The 21,115-nt window shown below is 43.3% G+C and overlaps 1 protein-coding gene across 2 annotated transcripts; it reads right to left on the reverse strand.

Moving 5' to 3' along the window:
• Positions 1–108: 108 nt before the first annotated feature.
• vta1 (vesicle (multivesicular body) trafficking 1) lies at positions 109–20,430 on the reverse strand. 2 transcript variants are annotated; one of them, XM_054762510.1, is made up of 8 exons: positions 20,249–20,430; positions 13,032–13,126; positions 10,874–11,001; positions 10,109–10,184; positions 5,595–5,709; positions 1,624–1,857; positions 1,446–1,520; positions 109–852 (listed from the first exon to the last, which is right to left on the reverse strand). In XM_054762510.1, the coding sequence occupies exons 1-8, from the start codon at positions 20,337–20,339 to the stop codon at positions 707–709; spliced, it is 960 nt and encodes a 319-aa protein (XP_054618485.1). In that variant the 5' UTR covers positions 20,340–20,430; the 3' UTR covers positions 109–706. The 2 variants fall into 2 exon arrangements, with proteins under 2 accessions (XP_054618485.1, XP_054618484.1); XM_054762509.1 differs by having other exon boundaries at positions 1,446–1,526.
• Between the last annotated feature and the right edge of the window lie 685 nt (positions 20,431–21,115).

Below are 21,115 nucleotides of genomic sequence, written 5' to 3' on the forward strand. Positions count from 1 at the left end.
ACACACCAGCTAAAGCACTACCAGATTTTGAAATCTAGTTGGTCAATGACTGAATATACCGAAAGTCAATAAAATGTATTTATGTATATATTGAAGAATTCCTGCAAATATAAGTCAAACATTTTATTGAAATGTTTTTGAAGGATTGCATCAAATTTACACGTCCAGATTAGTGACAACATGATTGACATGATAGCATAGTAATAGAGCAGAGCCTCTTGTGTTAGCATTTAGCTTAGCGTGGCTGTTCATTGTACATGCAGCTTGAAAGTCAATGTCCCCTCACACATGTAGGGGGAGCCCTGGAGCAAATGCGGCAGCTGTCAATCAACACAAGCAACCGATAACCCAAATCATTTCTGGAAATCAAAGAAAAAGAGCACCCCTTGTTGAGCCTCCTTTATTTGGGGGTCCTGATGGTGGGTCAATAAAGGTCAGTTGTGGTCACATGATCATTGTGGGTGCTAAAAAAGGTGTCGCCTGTCCACTCTGTCCACGCTGGCTCTTGACAAGGTGCACTACGCCATGTCGTGTTCATAAGCGAATCGTTTGATAACGAAACCAACCAAAGATTGGCAGCACAGACACACTGGTGGCCATTGTTACGCTCTGGTGTGTGTGTGTGTGTGTGTGTGTGTGTGTGTGTGTGTGTGTGTGAGAAGATATTGCAGATAGAGCGCTGCTGGGGTGGAGGAGGACAAAGGCGTCATTCTTTGCCTGTAGTGAGCAGCTTGAGGGCCTTCTGGAGGTTCTGGATGGCTGTGGACACATCCTCGTACTGAAGGGCGCTGCCTGCGTACTTGCAGTACTTTTGGGCTTTGGTGAAGTCTTCTGGAGACAGATGAACATCACCTGCACACATGGAGAAACTTTAGCATGTGCTGTATCTCTCTCACACACAGGTACTGTAAAAGGTGATGCTGGAGAAAACAGAGATGGCGGCAGGCAAGATTAATGGGTCACAGATGAAAATGTGGTGTGGAGGAGGAAAACATGCCAGAACATGGTCATGCTGGTGCTTGTGGCAGGAACTGGGCCACGAAGGTGGAGTTTAGCGGCGTGAGGTTTGTTTGAACAGGCAGAGCGCCACAGTGGTCAACCGCCGCCTTGCCACTTGACCATGGCGTCCACCACATAATGACACGTTTAACACAAACATGGTCAACTTTGACATCCTTTTCCTGATTACCTGTGTGTGTGTGTGAGTGTGTGTGTGTGTGTGTGTGCGTGCGTGCATGCCCCCCCTCCAAACATCTATAATCTCCCACACCTTCCATTGCAGTGTCTGTACTTATTACATGTCCGCTGCAACACAATGCCACTTGAATGTTGTCATGCCCAAAGTGAGAGTGTGTGTGTGTGTGTGTGTGTGTGTGTGTGAGAGAGAGACATTGTGGGTGTGTGTGTGTATGTGTATGTGTATGTGTGCGCGCGCACGTGCTCACCTTGGTGCTGGGTGGTGTTCAGCAGGGAGGGGGGGTCGACAGTATGTGCGACTCGAGGCATCGGTACTGGTTTGACTGCGTCTGCCAGTCACATGACACAAGGCAGAGACATAAACAGCATGCTAAGCTATGCTAACTGCCACAAAAACACATCCAACGTGGTCACGAGCATTCCTACCTGTAGGGGGTGGCAACTCAGCAGGGGTGTTGGCGGGGGCGTGCGCGCCAGGAGGGATGTGGATGTTGTAGTTGGCGGAGGGGGGTCCCGACGGTGCCAAGTTTGGACCCGCAGCAAAGCCGATACCCGGGGTCGGACCTACACTGAATGTCTGGTCCTGGGAGGAAGATCCCCCCTTGAATGAACCCCGCAGTGAGGAGGTCTGACCTGAGAAACCTTCATCTCCATCTTGGTCTGAAGGATGATGAGGGGACAAAAGCTATCAGACTTCAAGTTGTAGACAACAACACAAGCTCATGTACACACACAAACACACACACACGCACACACACACACACACACACCTTCTTGCAGGAAGTGGAGATTGAAGTTGAACAATCACAAACCAACGAAATTGCGGCATCACATGTTTGACCTTCATTCACTCTCACACATACTTACAGGACATCATATTTGTAACCTCATCCAACATGATACACACACACACAAACAGGCAGCTGAAGATTCTTGAGGAAGATGAGACACATGAAATGTGATGGCGCACAAGCCTGCAGACCACTGCTGGGTGATTGATGGACACCATGAAGAGGAGGAAGAAGATGAAGAAGTAACAGGCTTCAATCGTGACAAGCGTGATGGAAAGGTGCGTTGCAGAGGATGAAGAGGCTGACCATGACTTGTCAGTGTACCATGCACCTTCCCCTCCAAGTCTAACTCCCTGCTTGTCAATCTTATCAGTCACGTACTCCTGTGGAATATTCTATTAATATATAATAATATTTACAGGCGTGCTCCTCTGGAATATTGGACTTCCTAACCAGAGAAAGGCATGACAGAGAGTGCTGGAGCATCACTAGCTGAAGAATTCCTATCCAAAACATCATATATAATGTTCCTTGTTTGGAAATAAAAATAACTTATAAAACAAAGAAATAATGAACTTCATTACAGTAATCCCTCACCACTTTGCATTTCGAATTTAGCGGAATTAATCACATTTGGTCCATAGTTAACTCATACTTAACTGCACTTAATCGCAGATAGAAATAAGTTTTTATCTATAACAAGTAGTGATGTAAATCTCTATTTGTGGTAAACGATTTGATACGCAACTACGATAACTACATCCAATTTTATGTAAAGGGATATCAATTTGGGAAATATGGGCCATTACTTTATTCCAAAAATAATATACAGTACATTTAGAAATCCCGCAGTTTTTGCATGTTTAATGCGAGCAGCATTTTGTCCCACGCTGTACAGATTGACTACTATACTGTATTTTTAGTCTTTTTCTTTCACATCATATTTGCTCCCAAGAATGCATAAAGGTAAGATTTGATGACCTCACTGACCTCAATGTGCATATTTTCTTCACAACCTCTATGAAAAACAATTCCAGGCTCGTATTGGTGGATGATGGGTCTGTATTCATTAAATTTGATGTTGTTGCGGTCATAGTTTTACACAATACGTAATAAATAAGATACATTAGATCGCTATAATGTACATATGTTTTCCTGATGTGTTGATGACTAGCTGGTGCGCTGCTAATGCTAGCGCTGCTAGCTCTTCAGCCATGGTCACATTGACATAAGCCCCGAAATAGCTGTCCTCAGCTACACCTACCTAACTAGCTGCTCGTACCTGAATTTAAGCTCACAGTTCAAAGCAAAAAAAAATCAGCAGTGAGATGGCTCGTATCGAAAATAAACACTCATTAGTTGGGGCACTGGTATGCCAAGTTACATCTGTATAAATGACAATAAAAAAACGGCAGTGCTTCAGTACGTTCTCACTTCACTCTGACAGTAGACACAAATAACTTGGGTCTTGTTGTGAGAGCCATCTGCTCGGGCTTTGAAGCTAAATTTACCAATCAAAATACCCTTTCCTTTGTCCATATCTGCTCAATATTTGTTCCCATTTGTGGCTCCACAGTCACCGCTACTTCCTCAAACTACGGTATGGGCGAGGGTCAAACAGTACGTGCGCACGTTAATCGTGCGTAAAAAAATAGTGCCGTTCAAAGGAAACTTTTCCTTAATATTAATAGATCATGCTGTTCTGGTTTGTGGTTGACTACAGTCTATTAATTAGTCAAAAAATATGCATATTAAGCAAATGTTTTTTGCCTAAGTTAAGCATTTTCAAGCAGAGAAATGGCTAAATAAACTAAAATACAAAGGCATTCAGAAGACTAATTCAAAGATATTGTGAGGAAATGTAGTATTCTACACTAGTCACTAGGTGTCAGTAATGTTACTGTCATGTTCAGTGTAATTTAACTGTAATGGGTAATGTTCACACAAGCGCCAGAGTTGATCGCCAGAGCAACAGGCTTTTATTGCAGGTTTGAATGATCACACAACAGGCACAATAATACCTAATACGGGCTACTGTTTCGGCCGTAACTCTGCATGCCAAGCTAAAACTCAACTTGGAACCCCCAACGCCATTTCTTGTCTGCCCGCTACTCTGCTCTCCTCGCACCTAAACACATTTATAACAACACACACACACTAGCATGATTCTTATTTATGTCTTAAATGGCTATTTTCTGTTATTATGTCCACGAGATTGGATAATACAAGTGTAAAGGTGACTACAGGGGTGTTATTTGATGTCTAGCAGGCTGTAATTTTAAAAAGTGTATGGGTCATCAACATGTTTTGTATATTCTAACTACGAAAATATTCCATTTATAAATAAGGGATCCTACTTGGCAAATATTAACTTATCACCGTCAGGTCTGAAACCAATTAACCGTGCTAAATGAGGGATTACTGTACCAATAAAGCTTTGTGAATATATAAACTTAAAACTTCTCTCTTTTAGAATTATAATAAAGATGTGTTCTTTAATACAAATATAAATTAATGTATAAAAACTTTATTTAATATTGTTTTTTCTGGAGTTTTTTTTTACATTATGTTTCAGATACAATAAATCTGACGTAAAAATGGTGGACTGTTCATATCCTTGAGGGTAAACGTACAGTACTTCTCCAGTATATTTATATTTTGTACATGTCAATTACACCCTTGAGTGCCTTTATGTACATTTAAGAACGTGTGTGTATGAGTTTGTTTGTGTGTGTCCACCACGCTGTAAGTTCATTAAGCAGCTTCATATCACTCCACCATGGCAACCAGCTGTTGGACGCCAGGTCCAGCAGCATGTGCATCATCTGCTGATTGATCAGTAATGAGGTATACGAGGTGATTGGCAGGTGGCCGTCCTTGTTGTCTGAATAAAGCAGCATGCTGTCAGCAATGCATGCTGGGAGTGCAACATGGACAAAACATGCATTTAGCCTCAGTGTGTGTGCCTGTGTGTTGAGCATGCACACGTGCAGAGCCTAGGGCTCCCCCAGGTGATGTCATGGCTGATGTGTGTGTGTGTGTGTGTGTGTGTGTGTGTGTGTGTGTGTGTGTGTGTGGTGGGAAGGGTCCTACAGATGGTCTTCATTTGTTTGCTGCTGAGTCGTCCCTTGAGGACATTGAGGCGATGTGAAGGCGAGAAGTGAAAAGTTAAAGTGAGTCCAGATGGACAAAATGGAGTCACTATTCTAGAATGTTCCAGCACGGTCTGACCACCGCGGCATGCGGCGGGGGGCAGTGTCACACCAAATGCCTCGTTAGCTCGGTTGGGCTCGTTAGCCGCAATCATCAATCAGAAGATAAACGAGCGCTGACTAATAGGCCGCTTGCTTTCCCGGGAAAAAGAAGGTTGTGCAAAGTGACATGGAGTGTAAGAATGATGAAGGGCTAGTGCATGCTCTTCAGAAGACGATGGAAAGGCCACCAGGTGAAGGTGGTGTTGATGAGGAGCACTGACAAAGCCAGCAGTCAAAAGAAAAAACAGCTCCAACTCACAAGGACAAGGAAAAAGGCACTAATCTGTTGGACTCCCATCTAATCTCTGATAGCATTCACAAAACACACGCACACTCATATCAGCATGCCCACCTGCTTCCTGCTCCAGCTCCATGCCGACCGGCCCGGCCTGAGGCGTCTCGCCACTCTTCAGACAGTTGTGGATGTAGGTGGCCTTCCAGCGGGCGTACTTCCTGTGCTGAATGTTCTGGTGGAAGCCAACCAAATTCATGAATTCTTTACATTTCTTCAAACCACTTCCTGTTTCAAATGTTAACTGTAACCATGGCAAACAGCTAACATGCATGCTTTTAGACGAGATGTTCTTTGGATGGACCGTGAAAGGTAAAAAGTTCTACTCTTGTTTGGTCTCACATTAGAATCGGTCTCATAATGGCTGCTGATGTTAGGATTCGTACAGTATGTTGTTCTGACAAGATAGACATTGGTGGGTTGAATGTGGAAAAGGTCTGAGTGGGTCTGGCAGGGTGAGGTTGGCACTGATTAGACAGAATGGAGTGTTGGTGCTGTTGGAAGATAAGGCAGGTGTTTTGAGCTGAGGGACAATGGCTTGGTGGCCTCCTGTGAACTTCTGGCCTGTTTGTTTAGCCGCAGAACCACGCTAATCACCTTTGACTATCGCAAAAATAACACCACGCTATTAGAGCAGCAAGACAAAGAAATGTTATTTCATTTTATAAAACCAACACTGGAATGATGGTAAAATGGGATGCAATCACTTTGACATTGGATCATGTGTAAGCATATCCAAAGCCTCCCCTCCCCCTTTTTACGGAACTCCAACTTAAAACTTGCTAGAATTTTGAAAAACCCATATAATAAAACAAAACAAACTTTTGCCAGAACCCAGAAAAGTTCCAAGATAGCCACCACAATCTTTTTTCAAAAGCCCAAGAACTTTTGATGGCAGTATGTGCTGAGGAACGGTAATTGGTAGACCACACTTACAGTGTTTAAGTTGTAAGTAAGTTAAGCTACATTTCTATCATTCAAATGAAAAGAAGCTACAAGAAGTAGACAGATGACTCTTTTAAGCATACTTGCAGAGGAACATATTCAGCGACTACAGGTAGACGCGGACGCAAAATTATCAGGTTGGTAGAAGAATAGCCGGAATACTGGTGGATCTAAACGTAGGACACGGGCCCAAACAAAATGGTGAAATGTTGAAGAAACATAAGCACGACTATAAAAAAAGAAAAACAGCCACAGTGGGCCAGACCATCATACCAACAAGTCATACGATCAACTCAGCTCACTGTAGCAACAACTCGACAATATGTGCTGAAATACTGGATGGGTCCCTTTTAAGTTGTTCATATGTGTTGGCATCACTAATTAGACTTTTTATTTTTTCTTCATAGTCCAATGTGTTGAGAACCACTGTGCATCTGCCCTTATCAGCTGGTAAGATGGTGATGCTCTCATCTTTCTGCAGAGCCGCGAATGCTTTCCTCTCACCTACCGTGATATTGGACGGTGGTGGTTTAGCACTACTGAGAAGGGCCGATATTCTCAGATGAAGGTCCCCTGCCTCTGTTCTAGAAAGGTTATTGTTCCTGATGGCCGATTCAGCTGCTGTGATATGGTCTACTGTGGGTATCGTTTTAGGAGTCACTGAGAAGTTGAGACCCTTGGTTAATACTGCCTTCTCTGTCTCCGAGAGGCTTCTGTCTGACAGATTTTTGATCCAATTTTCTTTAGTATTGGTCTGATTCCCCCCATCCTTAGTGTTTACGACAAGCTGTGATCGATTTTCCAATATAAGTTTCTGGAATTTTCCCTTATGCCTTTCTTTGGTTTTGCTATGGTGCTTCATATAACCCAATTTAGTAAATTCACAAACCTCCTGATAGGTTTCGTGCATAAGCTTGGTTTGCAATCTCTGATAGAAGGTTTCTACTTCAGACTGTTTATTTTTTATCTCTATGTTAAGTCTCCTAATTCTCAAATTCTGTATTTTTCTGATGTAGTTTAGTTGCATTTTCCTTGCCAAGTGTCCTTGCTCAAGGGACGCTTGCCTCTCATGCATTTGGGGATTAACCTACTCTGCCTGCATCTAAGATTGAATCTGAGGTGGTCCCTTAAATCTGCTAATTTAAGAGTGGCCTTTTCTAAGCTACGTACCAGCAGAAGGATGTCTCTCCCAAAGTTGGTAGCAATGTGTCTGTGTAGGCTCTCAGTCGTACAAGAGTTGTCCATCGAGGGAAAGGCTTCTTGAGACGTCATCTGTACTTCTGTGAAGAAGGTGTCGGACTCATCAGTATCAGAGTCGTTCATACCCAACTCAGGGAGCGACACTTCCCCTTTGATCGGAGGTGCTAATGGCAGGAGAGGATTAGACCACTACTCCGCCCAGGCTTAGTGTAAGAACCAATAGGAGGAGGGTGTTGGCACACCAATTCCGCCCACTCTTACTGTATTTAAGGTCTAGGCTACCAGCACTTATTAGTTCGCTGACGAAGCTCTTCGGATGAGGAGCAAAACGTCCGACACCTTCTTCACAGAAGTACAGATGACATCTCAAGAAGCCTTTCCCTCGACTCTGATACTGGCTTGTTAGCATCTATTGTTCTGGCTCGGCCCTGGCTCCACCTCATTTGCATGACTAAGAGCTGTGGGTTTTGGTCTCAGTAACCTGCTGAACACAGGGTCCAAATTAAACCTCAAACCACCATTCCAACTCAATGATGGGTTCTGTTGTTTGACAAAAATAGCTTCCTTTACTCCTCTTTCAAACCATCTGTTTTCTTTGGCCAAAATCTTTACCTCGCTGTCCTCAAAAGAGTGATTGGTTGCTTTAAGGTGTAGATGTACTGCTGATTGAGGACCACTAGAATTGTCCCTGCGATGTTGATAAAGCCTTTTTTGGAGCATTCGCTTAGTTTCCCCGATGTAGTGCTCTTTGCATTCCTCATCTTTACAGTGGATGGAATAGACCACATTGCTCTGTTTTTGGTTTGGAGCCTTGTCTTTAGGATGCACTATTTTTTGTCTCAGGGTATTTACTGGTTTGAAATAGGTAAGAATTTTGTGTTGCCATAAGATCCTCTGGAGTTTTTCGGAGACCCCCGCTACATAAGGGACTACCACTCCTCTCCTTTTTGCTTCTGTGGGCTTTTGGGTTTCTTTCCCTACTCTCTTCTTTTGACATTTGTTAAAACGTCCGACACATTCTTCACAGAAGTACAGATGACGTCTCAAGAAGCCTTTCCCTCGATGGACAACTCCTGTACGACTAAGAGCCTACACAGACGTTGTGCTAGCATGGTTAGCAGTGTGGAGAGTGCCAGTGACTGGCATGAGTCATGTCTGACAGCACCACCTGTGTGAATGTTCACCGTACCATTGTATTTTACTCGCTAGCCACTAGGTGTCAGGAACGTTACTTTGATGAGGCAACAGCCACCAAGTATCCTATCAATGCTAACGTGTGAGTTATGTAATGTCTCTTTTATATCTAAGACATCTTATTTTCTATTATTATGTCAACTATGTTGGGTAATAACCCAAGTGCAAAACTGACTACAGTTTGAATACACTACAATCTACACTACTACACTACTATCTCATGTCTAGAGGGCCCTAATAATGCTAAAAATCATATTTAGAATGTCTTAAACAGGTTTTCTATGCTCTGACAACGAAAATGTTCCATTCATAAATAAGGAATCCTATTCACTTATTCACTTATTCACTTATCGAGGTCGGTTCTGGAACTAATTAACAGCGATAAATGAGGGATAACCGGATTCATTTATTTGTGGCGGCCCGCCACAAGTAAATTTGCATGCCTATTGGCACTCGCTAGTGAACACATCGTAACAGGACTGTGTGTGAACGTAGCTTGTTGTTCCAACACAATGTACAGTAGATGGCATTGTTACTCTCCCTCTTAACACACCTGGTTTGCCAGAGACGACATAGCAGGAAGGATCAGTGTGCCTATATTTCGTGACTTTGTCGCTATATTTAGCAAGTATTCAGACCCCTTTAGATTCTGTTTTTCCAAAAAAAAAGGGACTAGCAATAAATCTGGCAACTTTTTGTGGTTTTATTGGACACTTTTGGAGACTGGCATGAAAGCATGCATCACCCTTCTCAACGAGCAGCAGATGCTGCTGTGGGCCCCTCCCTCATCTAAAAGCACTCACAGGCGGCTCTTGTGTTGCTTGTGACATATTCATTTGTATTTATAAAGACATTTTATATGTTGTTTTGCGTTTCATGTTGTTTTTACTGTCACATTGTAGATAAAAATGTCATATTAATGCCTCGTGACCAATTATGCATCAGGAGCCCCCCCCTTCCAATAATTCACCACCACAAATAGATAGCGGTCCTGTGGAAAACACAATACACACTTGGCCAGAAAGCTCACACTGTTTTTAAATCTCAAGTCACGCTGTTTATATATCATCTTATTTTGTATATTACTATTTGTATTTTACTGACTTTGTACAAGCTTTGTATTTTACCACACAGATTACCAACAACTTTTCCTGTGATTTTGGTGGGTAAGGGGCTCATCTTCTCAATAACTGTGAAACTGTGTGAGGGTCAAGTGAATGAGGAGAAAACCTCACCTCGTCTGATAACTCTCCAAAGACGGACAGGACGTCCAGGAGCAGACTGGCCGTGTAGAAAGACTTGATCATGTTCCTGCATGTGACACAAACAAGCCGCTTGATGAACATTTGACATCTTATTATGCATGAGGAGATGTTTGAGAGCAGAGAGTTCTTCTCTCAGACTGCAGTTGGAGCGCTGACAAGAATCAAATGTGTCCTTGGAAGTGGACGTAGGAACATGTGGAAAAGACATGATGGGATATGCGTTCAATGTTCTACAAAAGCAAGCCAACAGTCTCCACAGGGGGCGCCACACAATTGGGGTGAACCAAATATTGAACGCTTGGTCTTTCCATGGCGTACTGTGAGATCAGCTCTAATATGTAGTATGTGTAAGTGTATAAAAAAGGGCCCTTTTATCCATGAAACATGTTTACTTGTGAAGATACAGCATAAAGACTTCCTTGTTGGCTGGCGGAAGTTTCTTATGCGCTTCTTTTGATGTTTGTTTGCACTGGTGTGTCTACTATACTGTAATGTAGCATGTGCGCGCAGCTTGTAGTGTCGTGACAGGACACACAGGTACTTCCATTCATTTCAACAACACTCACTAGCCTAGCTAGCTAGGCTGCATCCATCGTGGCAGCTTTGATTTCCAGGATGGCCGATGAAGAATGCTGAGAATGTTGGCTGAAAGCAGGTGCGCCTTCCCCAGATGGAGATATCAAGCACGATCCAGCTCACGTCTTAACCCACAAAGCTGAACCACGTGAAACTTACTTGTGGAATTGTCCAGCTCGGTCCTCGTTGTCAGCATACAGGAACATCTTTAAGGCGTAGTTTTCAATGTGTGCATTGCCAACCACCTCCTGAGTAATGGAGTCATTTTCTTTCAACTCTTCCTTCATCTGGCAAACAACACAAGTACACACATGTATACCATAAGTGCCATTCTTGACTCACATGCAACACAACTACACCGATTCATCTTCAAGGAGTCAACATCGCTTCAAGTTTCCTATAAAAGCACTTGAGCAAACATTCTGCTTCCGTGCAGCAGGTAGACCCTGACAGGCCTGAATAGACCCACTGTTCACCAACCTAATCTGTGTGTATGTGTGCGTGTGTGAGTGTGTGTGTGTGTGTGGAGAATGGAGGTGAAAAATTAGGAAAATAAAAGAGTCTCTCTCTTTGGATTAATTAAAAAACAGCAAATGTTAAGAAGATTTCTCATTATCGCTGAAGACGTTTGCTCCTTTACTACCAATATATGCCACAGAGGGCGATAGTGAGCTACTACTACTACTACTACTACTACTACTACTACGACTACTACAAGCTTTGTGACCAATTAGCTTGTCACTACGCAATCCGTACCGGAAACGCAATCGGCTCTACGCGTGTGCTGAATGCGTCTACATCCGGTCGCTTGGTGAATAAAGACAATAGAAACATCCGGATCCGAAGTCTTTCATGAGTCACTAAGAAAATAACCCTGCAACATATTACATATATGACGAATGGTTATTGACCATTTATGTTCATAAATTTTAAAAATGAATAAATACCACAGCACGTGACGTCTCAGAAGTGCTGTCGTAAAAATTTAGGAAGTGAGGAAGTGACGTTGTCTTGCATATGCATAAAACCGATTGCGTTTCCGGTACGGACTGCGTTATGACATAGTTTGCAGAGCTCACGCTATGTAACTTAGCATCATTCTACTAAAAAACATCACAGTGCCCCCTGCTGGTGTGGCAGTCATTTGACATTTTGATAAGGAGGAGGAGGGAGATTTGAAATTAGGAGGGAAAAAAAAAAAAAAGAGTAGCAGGTCCAATAGATCAGACAACATGTGTCGGATCACTGCTGGTGATTTCACACCCTGACACCAGCAGCGTTTTTCCAGCTACCATTCAGCACGTAAAATAGAATTAATGAGGCGGACCTGCTGCTGTGTCTTCTTTAGCCTCAAAACCTGGAGGCCATCTTCTCCTTTGACATACACATCACAGCAGCTCATTAAGTTACTTTCACACTACAACATCACTGCAACCTTCACACCACGTCCGATGTCTCACTGCTGACACACAACAACATAACACATAAAGACAACACAACGTGAGGACAACACGGCATGACAACAATATAACATGAGGAAAAGACAACATGAGGACATAGATGAAAGAATAGGATGTGTGTCCTGCTGGGAGGTGTTTCCTGAGTAAGTGCGTGTGTGACAGTAATGAACATCAGCTGTGTGTGTGTGTGTGTGTGCGTGTTGTTGATGTTGTTGGGCACACAACTATTAGTTATCAGTGAGTTCAAGAAGGTTTATCACATTCCAGTAAAGAAAAACTTCTAAAGCAACTATTAAGGCTTTTTGGCAGCCTTCCACTGGGGTACCAAACAGCTCAGTGTGGGATACCAAGAGCGGCGGAGCTAGCCAGTGCAGTGTGTTGATTGGTAGACAGAAAATGGTCACTGCCAAAATGGAAACAAAAACAAAAACAAGAAAATGCTCTCCATTACTCTTATTTGTATACAGTATGTTGTTGACACTGACACTGTACTATTGACATAGTACAAAACATTAGGATTTGAACTACCAAATCTTGGACTGGCCTGGATGGCTTGGTGGACATATGGACGTCTGTCTCTTGAGAAAAAGTTTATTTGTTTGACCCCTGCTGGGATGCATGGAGCCCACACCCCCTGTGTCCTAACAAGACTATAAAATATAAATGTCCTGGCAGCAAACATGACTTTTTCCCTCCGGTGTGACTCAGCAGGCTAGAAAGGTTGTTAGTGGTGTTTGTCACATAACCACGCAATCACTTCCTGTTTCTTCAGTCACACTTCCGTTCAATGATTTTATTTTGGAAAAGGCTGGGAGTTTTGTGTGTTGAATATTCTGAGATGTTAGGACCGGACTTACCAACTCCAGCTGGTCCATGAGCTTGACCAGGAACTTTCGGCACTCGGGAGTTTTACTGTCCAGCTTCATTCCGGTTTGCATGGCATACAGTCGGCCTGAAACAAACAGAGATAAAAGTGCTGAGCTTGACTCACATTTGAAGGACTTCATTTGGAGAGTAAAGGCCCAAACATACTGAAGCGGAACATATGCGAAACGGAGCCTGCAGCCTCAAAGTCCCGTGTGTGCAAAGCTCACATTTTACAACAAGCGTAGGACTCCACTCCATGCACTGGTGTCACAAAAAATACTCCTAAGCATGTATTTTTCCACATCGGCTAGGCACCAAACTAGATTGTTTCACTTTTTTGATAACATTCAGAAGTGTTGAAAATGCCTTTCAGCATCAATACTTCTCATGTCCTTCACCATCATGGCATACTCCCTCTTTGCTTTTCAAATCCTGCAGGCACAGCAGCTCCTCTTCCTCGTCATCAGTGTAGGACGCCGTGACAGAAAAAATGTAAACATCAAGCAAGGATTTTGTTTCACAAAAAATTCACAGGAAACTACAACATAGCAACAAGCTTTACTATGAACGCACCGATGACTGTAGACATTCCATACAGACTGCGCTCTGCTAACCACTGAATAATGATATGATATGTTATATGTAACATTTGTATTGAGTCTTTGTGGATGATTTATTTGTGACATGATGAATATCCCCAGCCAAACACGACTTGCTGCTGACCTCCAGTGGACACGCTTCCTCATGGTTCACTGTTGGAGTTTCTCTCCCTGCTGGCGTCATTCCAATCGTCATCCCGCTTTCACACCATGTTTGACAGCTAAACCTACGTGGGCGTGCACGGTGACTGTACTACACGTGTGACACCCTGCTGGGAAACAGTCTATTCATTTGCGTCTTCTGTAATAGAGATTTTTAGTCTATATCTAAAAGTTAGGATAGTATATTTAGGATAATAGTAACAAGTATGAGGACAATTGAGGTTAGCTAATTGCAAAGCAGTTAACTAGTCTGCCAGATTGTGGTTTATGTTCACATCTGTGCCCCAAAACACATTTTTGTGTGGGGTCATAAACACATTGAACATATTTTCTATGTAAAGTCATTCATGTCATGAATAAATAGCTGCTGTATTACTATAAAAGCTCAGAAGAAGAGGCAGGAAGATCGTCAGATGAGCTGATCGACACCGATGACCAGCAGGTAGGAAAGCTCAATCGATAGATAAGATAGCTAAGAAAGTGTTCATCATATCACTGATTGTTTGTGAGGTTTTTCCCCATCATAAATTCAAACCTGTGCCACACCACTGTCAAGCAGACCCCATCATTCGTAGAAAAAGGAGTCTTATGGAGTTCTTTTCACAGTATATTGACAGCAAAGTCTTTGACTCGGCAGCATTCACAAAACAGAGCGAGCTCCAGATGAGTGGCGTCTCCCTTAACATCACCACTGAAGAAATGAAGCTCTTCTTTGGCATGTTGATCCACATGACCTGCCATGGCCTCCCCAAAATCAACATGTTTTGGAGCAGCAAAACCAAAGTGCCAATATGATAAGGAACAGGTTCTTCAAGTTGAGGAACTCACTGAAGATCGTCAAAGACCTGTATATAACAGACGAAAAAATAAAGAAAGACATTCTTAGGAGAGTCAGGCCTCTTCTCCACAGAGTAAGGAAAGGCTGCCTTAATCTGCTAAAAGCAGGAAGAGTCTGCATAAATGAGTAAAATATTCCTTATACGGACTGCTGTCCCATCAGGTAATGTGTTCCAGGTTAGCCATAACCTACAGGCTTAAAAGGTATACAGTATGTCCTTGTTTCTCCAGATAGTTTGATACTTGTCTTTGACAATGACCAAGAAAGGGATACATTTGCTCATCAAAGGTTGGGATTTGGGGCAGCAGCAGTCCTGCGCATGGTTGAAACTCTTCACACAGGAACCTGCCTGTACTTGGACCACTACTGGCCAGGGGCCTTCCAGTACCTGGCACCACAACCAAAAACAGTCAGTTTTTCCTGATGACAATCCATTGAAAAAAGAATGGTGGGTGTGTCAGGTGATGGTACTCAGGAGTTGGCCTGTAACGATAACAAATTTTGCTGAACGATAATTATCCTACAAATAATTGTTGATAATCTAAAATAATAATCTCGTTTGTTAATTAATTATATGGCATAATAATGAGAGTAGATCGTATCAAAAGCAATACACTTAAATTTCTCAAGAGTATTTGACATTGTAATTGGGATGTCAAGAGCTTTTAAATATATTAAACAAAAAAAGACAAAAAACGTCAATGAAAATAAAATAGACTGTCTCTGTTGAGAAAAAAAGACTCCAATAAAAAACACACACACGCACACGCAGTTATGTAGTGTATAGTTAAACTAATATAGGGGGTCATATTTGAGCTGGACCAGATATCTGTGGTGACGGAATAAAATGCAACGTTTCTGATGTCCTTCAACACGTCTTCTTTCACTCAGTTCAGGAATTGCTGTTTGTGATATGTACCTGTACATTCTCCCAGGCAATTCGTACTGTCTGTCAAACATTTCTAAAATTTCTCCCTGAAATGATGTCTTTTCAACCATATTGAAAGGTTGTATTTCTTTTGCAATGTAGCGAGCAACACAGTCTATGAGCACGCACCATTTTATTTCTATTTACTTTGTTGACCAAATGCCTCAGTAAGCGTTGACTGCCAGGACGAAGGCTCTGCTGCACCTTCAGCGGTGTTTTTTTTCCCCGTTGGGAAAATTGAAAAGGATGTTTGTGTTTCAGGTGTGCATACACGTCGTATTCCCCTTCTTCCTCGTCACTACTTTCGAACAAATGCGACATATCGGTTCGTCGGTGTTCATGCGCTCATTTCTGCTCACTTCTGTGCCTTCATTCATGTTAGCATATGCTGGCTCACGAGGCTAACTTTCTGCTAGCACTCTGCATCCACTCACTAGTAGCCCCGCCTCCACAAATAGACTGAATGAGAGGAGGGCTTGCACTGTGCGGACGAGCTAACTTCTGTCTTCATGGACATATTTAACACCTCTCTGTAGTCATGCCATGTGCCAACCTGCTTCAAATCCTCCATCATCATTCCCGTCTCCAAGAAATCACGGATCACAGGACCGCTTCCCCCACAAAACCATCGCCGCCCCCCTCCTGGACCCGCTGCAGTTTGCCTACAGGGCCAACAGGTCTGTAGATGACATAGTCAACCTGGCCCTCCACTTCATCCTGCAGCATCTGGACTTCCCAGGAACCTATATCAGGATCTTGTTTGTGGACTTCAGCTTGGCCTTCAACACCATCCTCCCTGCTCTGCTCCAGGACAAGCTCTCCCAGCTCAACGTGCCTGACTCCATATGCAGGTGGATTATCGACTTCCTGGCGGATCAGAGGCAGCATGTAGGGCTGGCAAAGACTGTCTCGGATACTGTGATTATCAACATCCCCCAGGGCTGTGTATTTTCTCACTTGCTATTCTCCCTTTACACGAACTGCTGCACCTCCAGCCATCAGTCTTTAAAACTGACCAAGTTTGCAGACAATACCACCCTCATCGGACTCATCTCAGATGATAATGAGTCTGCCTACAGGTGGGAGGTGGACAGGCTGGTGTCCTGGTGCAGCCGCAACAATCTGGAGCTGAATGCCCAGAAGACAGTGGAAATGATTATAGACTTCAGGTAAGTCACAACAACTCCCTCCCCCTCACCCTTACGAACTCTCCCATCTCCATTGTGGACTCCTTCCACTTCCTGGGCACCACCATAACCCAAGACCTCAAGTGGGAGCCAACCATCATCTCCCTCATCAAAAAGGAGAGGATGTTCTTCCTGCGGAAGCTGAGGAAACTCAAGCTGCCAGCCAAGATGCTGGTGCAGTTCTACACGCCCATCATCAAGTCCATCCTCACTTCCTCCATCACCATGTGGTATGCTGGGGCCACTGCCAGGGACAGGCACAGACTGCAGCACATTGTGCGTGCTGCTGAGAAGGTGATCACCTGCAGCCTCCCATCTCTCCAGGACCTATATGTCTCCAGGACTCGGAGATCTGCAGGCCGGATCACAGCTGTTCGTTGTCACCCTGGATACAATCTGTTCGTCCCTCTCCCCTCAGGCAGGACAGGAGTAAAACCTCCCGCCACAAAGAGCTTTTTGCCTTCTGTCATCAGACTTATGAACGCCAATTTACACTGCAATCAACTCATACAAACATACAAACACAAGTTCACGTCGCTCGGTTCACATTGTTTGGTTGTTGTTATGCAGGAATGTACATTTTGGTCATACAAAGTTTAGTATATTTATCTTACATTGTGTTATATTGTTTAATTTTCTTTAACTTTGTCTATTTTTATTTTGCAAGCCATTATAGTTTTATTTTTAAATATTTTTTATTTTATTACTAGCCTGTTTTATGTTGCACCACCACACCGCAGTTACTAGTTTGTGTAACCTTCACAGACAATGGCAATAAAAAACTATTCTGATTCTGAAAAGAGAACTCTCGAAGCCTCTATAAGGAAATACATTTCTGATCAAAATTTTAAGACCACTTTGAAAAATTGCAAGATTTACATTTTGCACTGTTTGATCTTAAGGAGGTTCTAAGTAGAGTAGAGGATCCCTTTGGCTATCCGTAAAGACACGGGACCATCCTTGGCCCAAATAAAGGTTGTTACTGGTGCCGAGTGCAGTCCGACAACCATCAGACGGCATCTGCCAGAGAAGTTTTTTAAGAACAAAAAACATCTTCAAAGGCTTCATCTCCTTCTACGCCATAAAACTGCCAATTTGGAATTTGCAGGAGAGCACCCAACATGGGACATTGACAGGTGGGAGAAAGTTTTATTCTCTGATGAGACAAAATGGAACCCTGATGGCTTCCAACGTTACTGGCATGACAAGAACATCCCAGCTGAGATTTTTGCCACATGGCACAGTGGAGGGGGTGCCATCATCATCTGGGCTGTTTTTTCCTTCAATGGACCATTGGATCTTCAGGGTGTGCATGGGCGTCAAACGGCAGTTGGCAATGTGTACATGTTGCAGGGGGCATCCCTCATGATTGAAGGCCCTCATTTGTGTGATAATGACTGGCTTTTTCAACAGGACAATGCTGCAGTTCACAATGCTGGTCTGGCAAAGGACTTCTTCCAGAGGAATAACCTCACTCTTTTGGACAATCCTTCGTGTTCCCCTGATCTACATCCAATTGATAACATTGGAGATGGATGGCAAGGAAGTTTACATAAATGGACCTCAGTTCCAGACTGTGGATGCCCTCCATGAAGCCATTTTCACTACCTGGAGCAACATTTCCACTAGTCTCCTGGAAACACTGCCATCAAGGTTGCACAAACCAATTTTTCAGCTGATTACGAAGAATGGTGCAGTTACTCATTACAGAGTCCTTTTCTGAATATTTTATTTTTATGTTTGGGGGGTTTCAGGGGTTTTTGAGCTATGGTCCTAAACTTTTGATCAGCTGGTGAACAGTCTCCATCCATCCATTTTCTATGCCGTTTCTCCTCATTAGGGTCGCGGGGCTATGCTGCAGCCTATTCCAGCTGACTTCAGGCAACACCCTTCGCCAGCCAATCGTAGGGCAAATATTGATATTCACACTCACATTGATACCTATGGACAATTTAGAGTCGCCAATTAACCTAACATGCTCCAGAGTACCCGGAGAAAACCCACGCACAGGGAGAACATGCAAACTCCACACAAAAATGCCCAACGGAGATTCGAAGCCAGGTCTTCCCGATCTCCTGACTGTGTGGCCAGTCAGTGCTAACCACTAGACCACCGTGCGGCCCTGTTGAACAGCCTATTTCACTTTAATGTTAATTTGCAATAAATTGCTTAAGATCCAACAGTGCAAAATGTAAATTCTTGCCATTTTTCAACTGGTCTTAAAATTTTGAACAAGACTGTATGAGGCCGGCCACATACCAGAGATGGTAGACTGCAGTGAGGCAGAGAGGTGCTGAAAGCAAGGCTGCAAAAGCAAAACAACCATGCCATGCATCAGTTGCAAAATGTTCCTCTGTCAAGTCATCCGTTTTCTATGCCGCTTGTCCTCATTAGGTCATGGTTATGCTGAAGCCTATCCCTGCTGACTTTGGGGGGGAGTGCGTCCTGGAGTGCTCACCAGCCAATCACAGGGCACATATAGACAAACAGAGAAAACCCACACATGCACAGGGAGAACACGCAAACTCCACACAGAGATGCCCAAACGGAGATTCAAACCCAGATCTTCCCGACCTCCTGTGTGGCCAAAATGCTAACCATTAGGCCACCATGCGGCCTCCATCAAGTCAAGTTAGTTTTATTTATATAGAGCCACTTCAAAACAAAAAGTTACTGAACACAGGGAGCAGGTCTAGAACCACCCTCCTCATATATTAACAAGAACCAACTGAACCCCACACGCACTGCATTACAAAGAAGAGAAACTGCTTCCTGAAATACCACAGCTAATGTGGACATGATGTCAAATACAATTTTTAAAAAATCCAATTCATTAATTAAAAAATTGTGAGGTGTTTTAGCTCCACCGAGGCAGTGAGACATGCAGCGATGGGAGCTCTGAGGATGCAGAGATAGCTGATGAGCACATGGATGCCTGGAGGTCGTAAGAGAGGAAAAATTACACATTGTAAGGGGGTGATGGAAACACTTCGACATTTTCGTCTGATGGTGCCCCTGCACGAGCTGTCAATACAGCATGCCCAGGTATGGTTTGACAGTCGTTGTTTCTTCGTTGCCATGGTCACGAAGCAGCTTGTGTGTCATGAGATAAGTATAAAAGTATTAGGCAGCGAGCTGGAGAACATTCCTTACAGCTGACACATGATCACCCTCGCAGTTGTTGAGCAGGTTTGATCAGGTGTCCAATATGGAGACTGAGGAAAGTGGGAAAACTAACAAGAAAGTCAACGTCTTATCTGATCATCTGTCATGGCACAAGCAGATCACATGCCAGACAGCCCAGTACTATGCCAACCTTAGCACACGCACGCACACACAACAAACATAAGTAAAGCTGCCGTCCTCTACGTCAGCCTCTGGCATTAGCTCGGTTAGCTATATGAACAAGTATTAACACTGAAATGTGTCCGCTTGAGCGAGAAGTAAAAGTTAGGTTGCGCTTATGCTAAGCTAGAATTAGCAACTCACTCACAATAGTAAGCCACCACTGGGTCTCGTTTCTCGTGTTCCTGTGCGGTCCGCAGGTGGTGCTGGACGGCTTTGAGCTGGGCCGGTATTGCCATGTCTTCTAGAACCTTCCCGGGACGAACAAAAACACAAAAACATACGACCGACTTCTTGTTGTTGTTGTAGCGCTACCGGTCCCCTCACTTCCGCGTGTCTAACCAATGAGGTGCCATTACGTCATCAGTCGTACTTCTTCGTTGGTCCTCGGCGGTGCGTTCCTTTGAGCGAAGATAAGTTTATTCTGCTGAAATGACTGCTGTTTGAAATATTTATTGATTGTATTGAAGTGATGAAATGATTATTAAGAACAACAACCCCCCCACTCAGTTATAAAACATGAAGGGGTGACTGTTATCCCACATCAGGTCAACTCCAAAAATCCTACTGGATTTAACATTTCCATAACGTAGGCTAGCAATCCAAATGCTTTTATCCTAAATGACAAGGCATGCAACTCAGGACAGCAAAATACTTTTTATTTGAATGTGATTTGTTCACAAACAATCACACATTTAACTGGAAGCAAAGTAGGAGTTTGTTTTTTTTTACAGTCAAGCTACGTTAAGACATTGGAAATAGTAAAAATGATCAGTTATTTATTTGATGTAGCGAGGATCCCAATAACTCAGTCAGTCATTCCACACTTTCAAAAATGATTCACCTAAAACTACACATTAGCATGGCAAAGGTATTAGTGGCAGGGCTAGCTGTTCGCCACATTAACATGTGAAGGACTATATCAGTTGTATAGCTACGTGCTAATAGATGATACACTTGATAAAATTAGATATAATTGTTATGATCTATATTGATATATCCATACATCTATCCA

This window comes from Dunckerocampus dactyliophorus, chromosome 19 (genome assembly GCF_027744805.1).
Source record: "Dunckerocampus dactyliophorus isolate RoL2022-P2 chromosome 19, RoL_Ddac_1.1, whole genome shotgun sequence".
NCBI lineage: Eukaryota > Metazoa > Chordata > Actinopteri > Syngnathiformes > Syngnathidae > Dunckerocampus > Dunckerocampus dactyliophorus.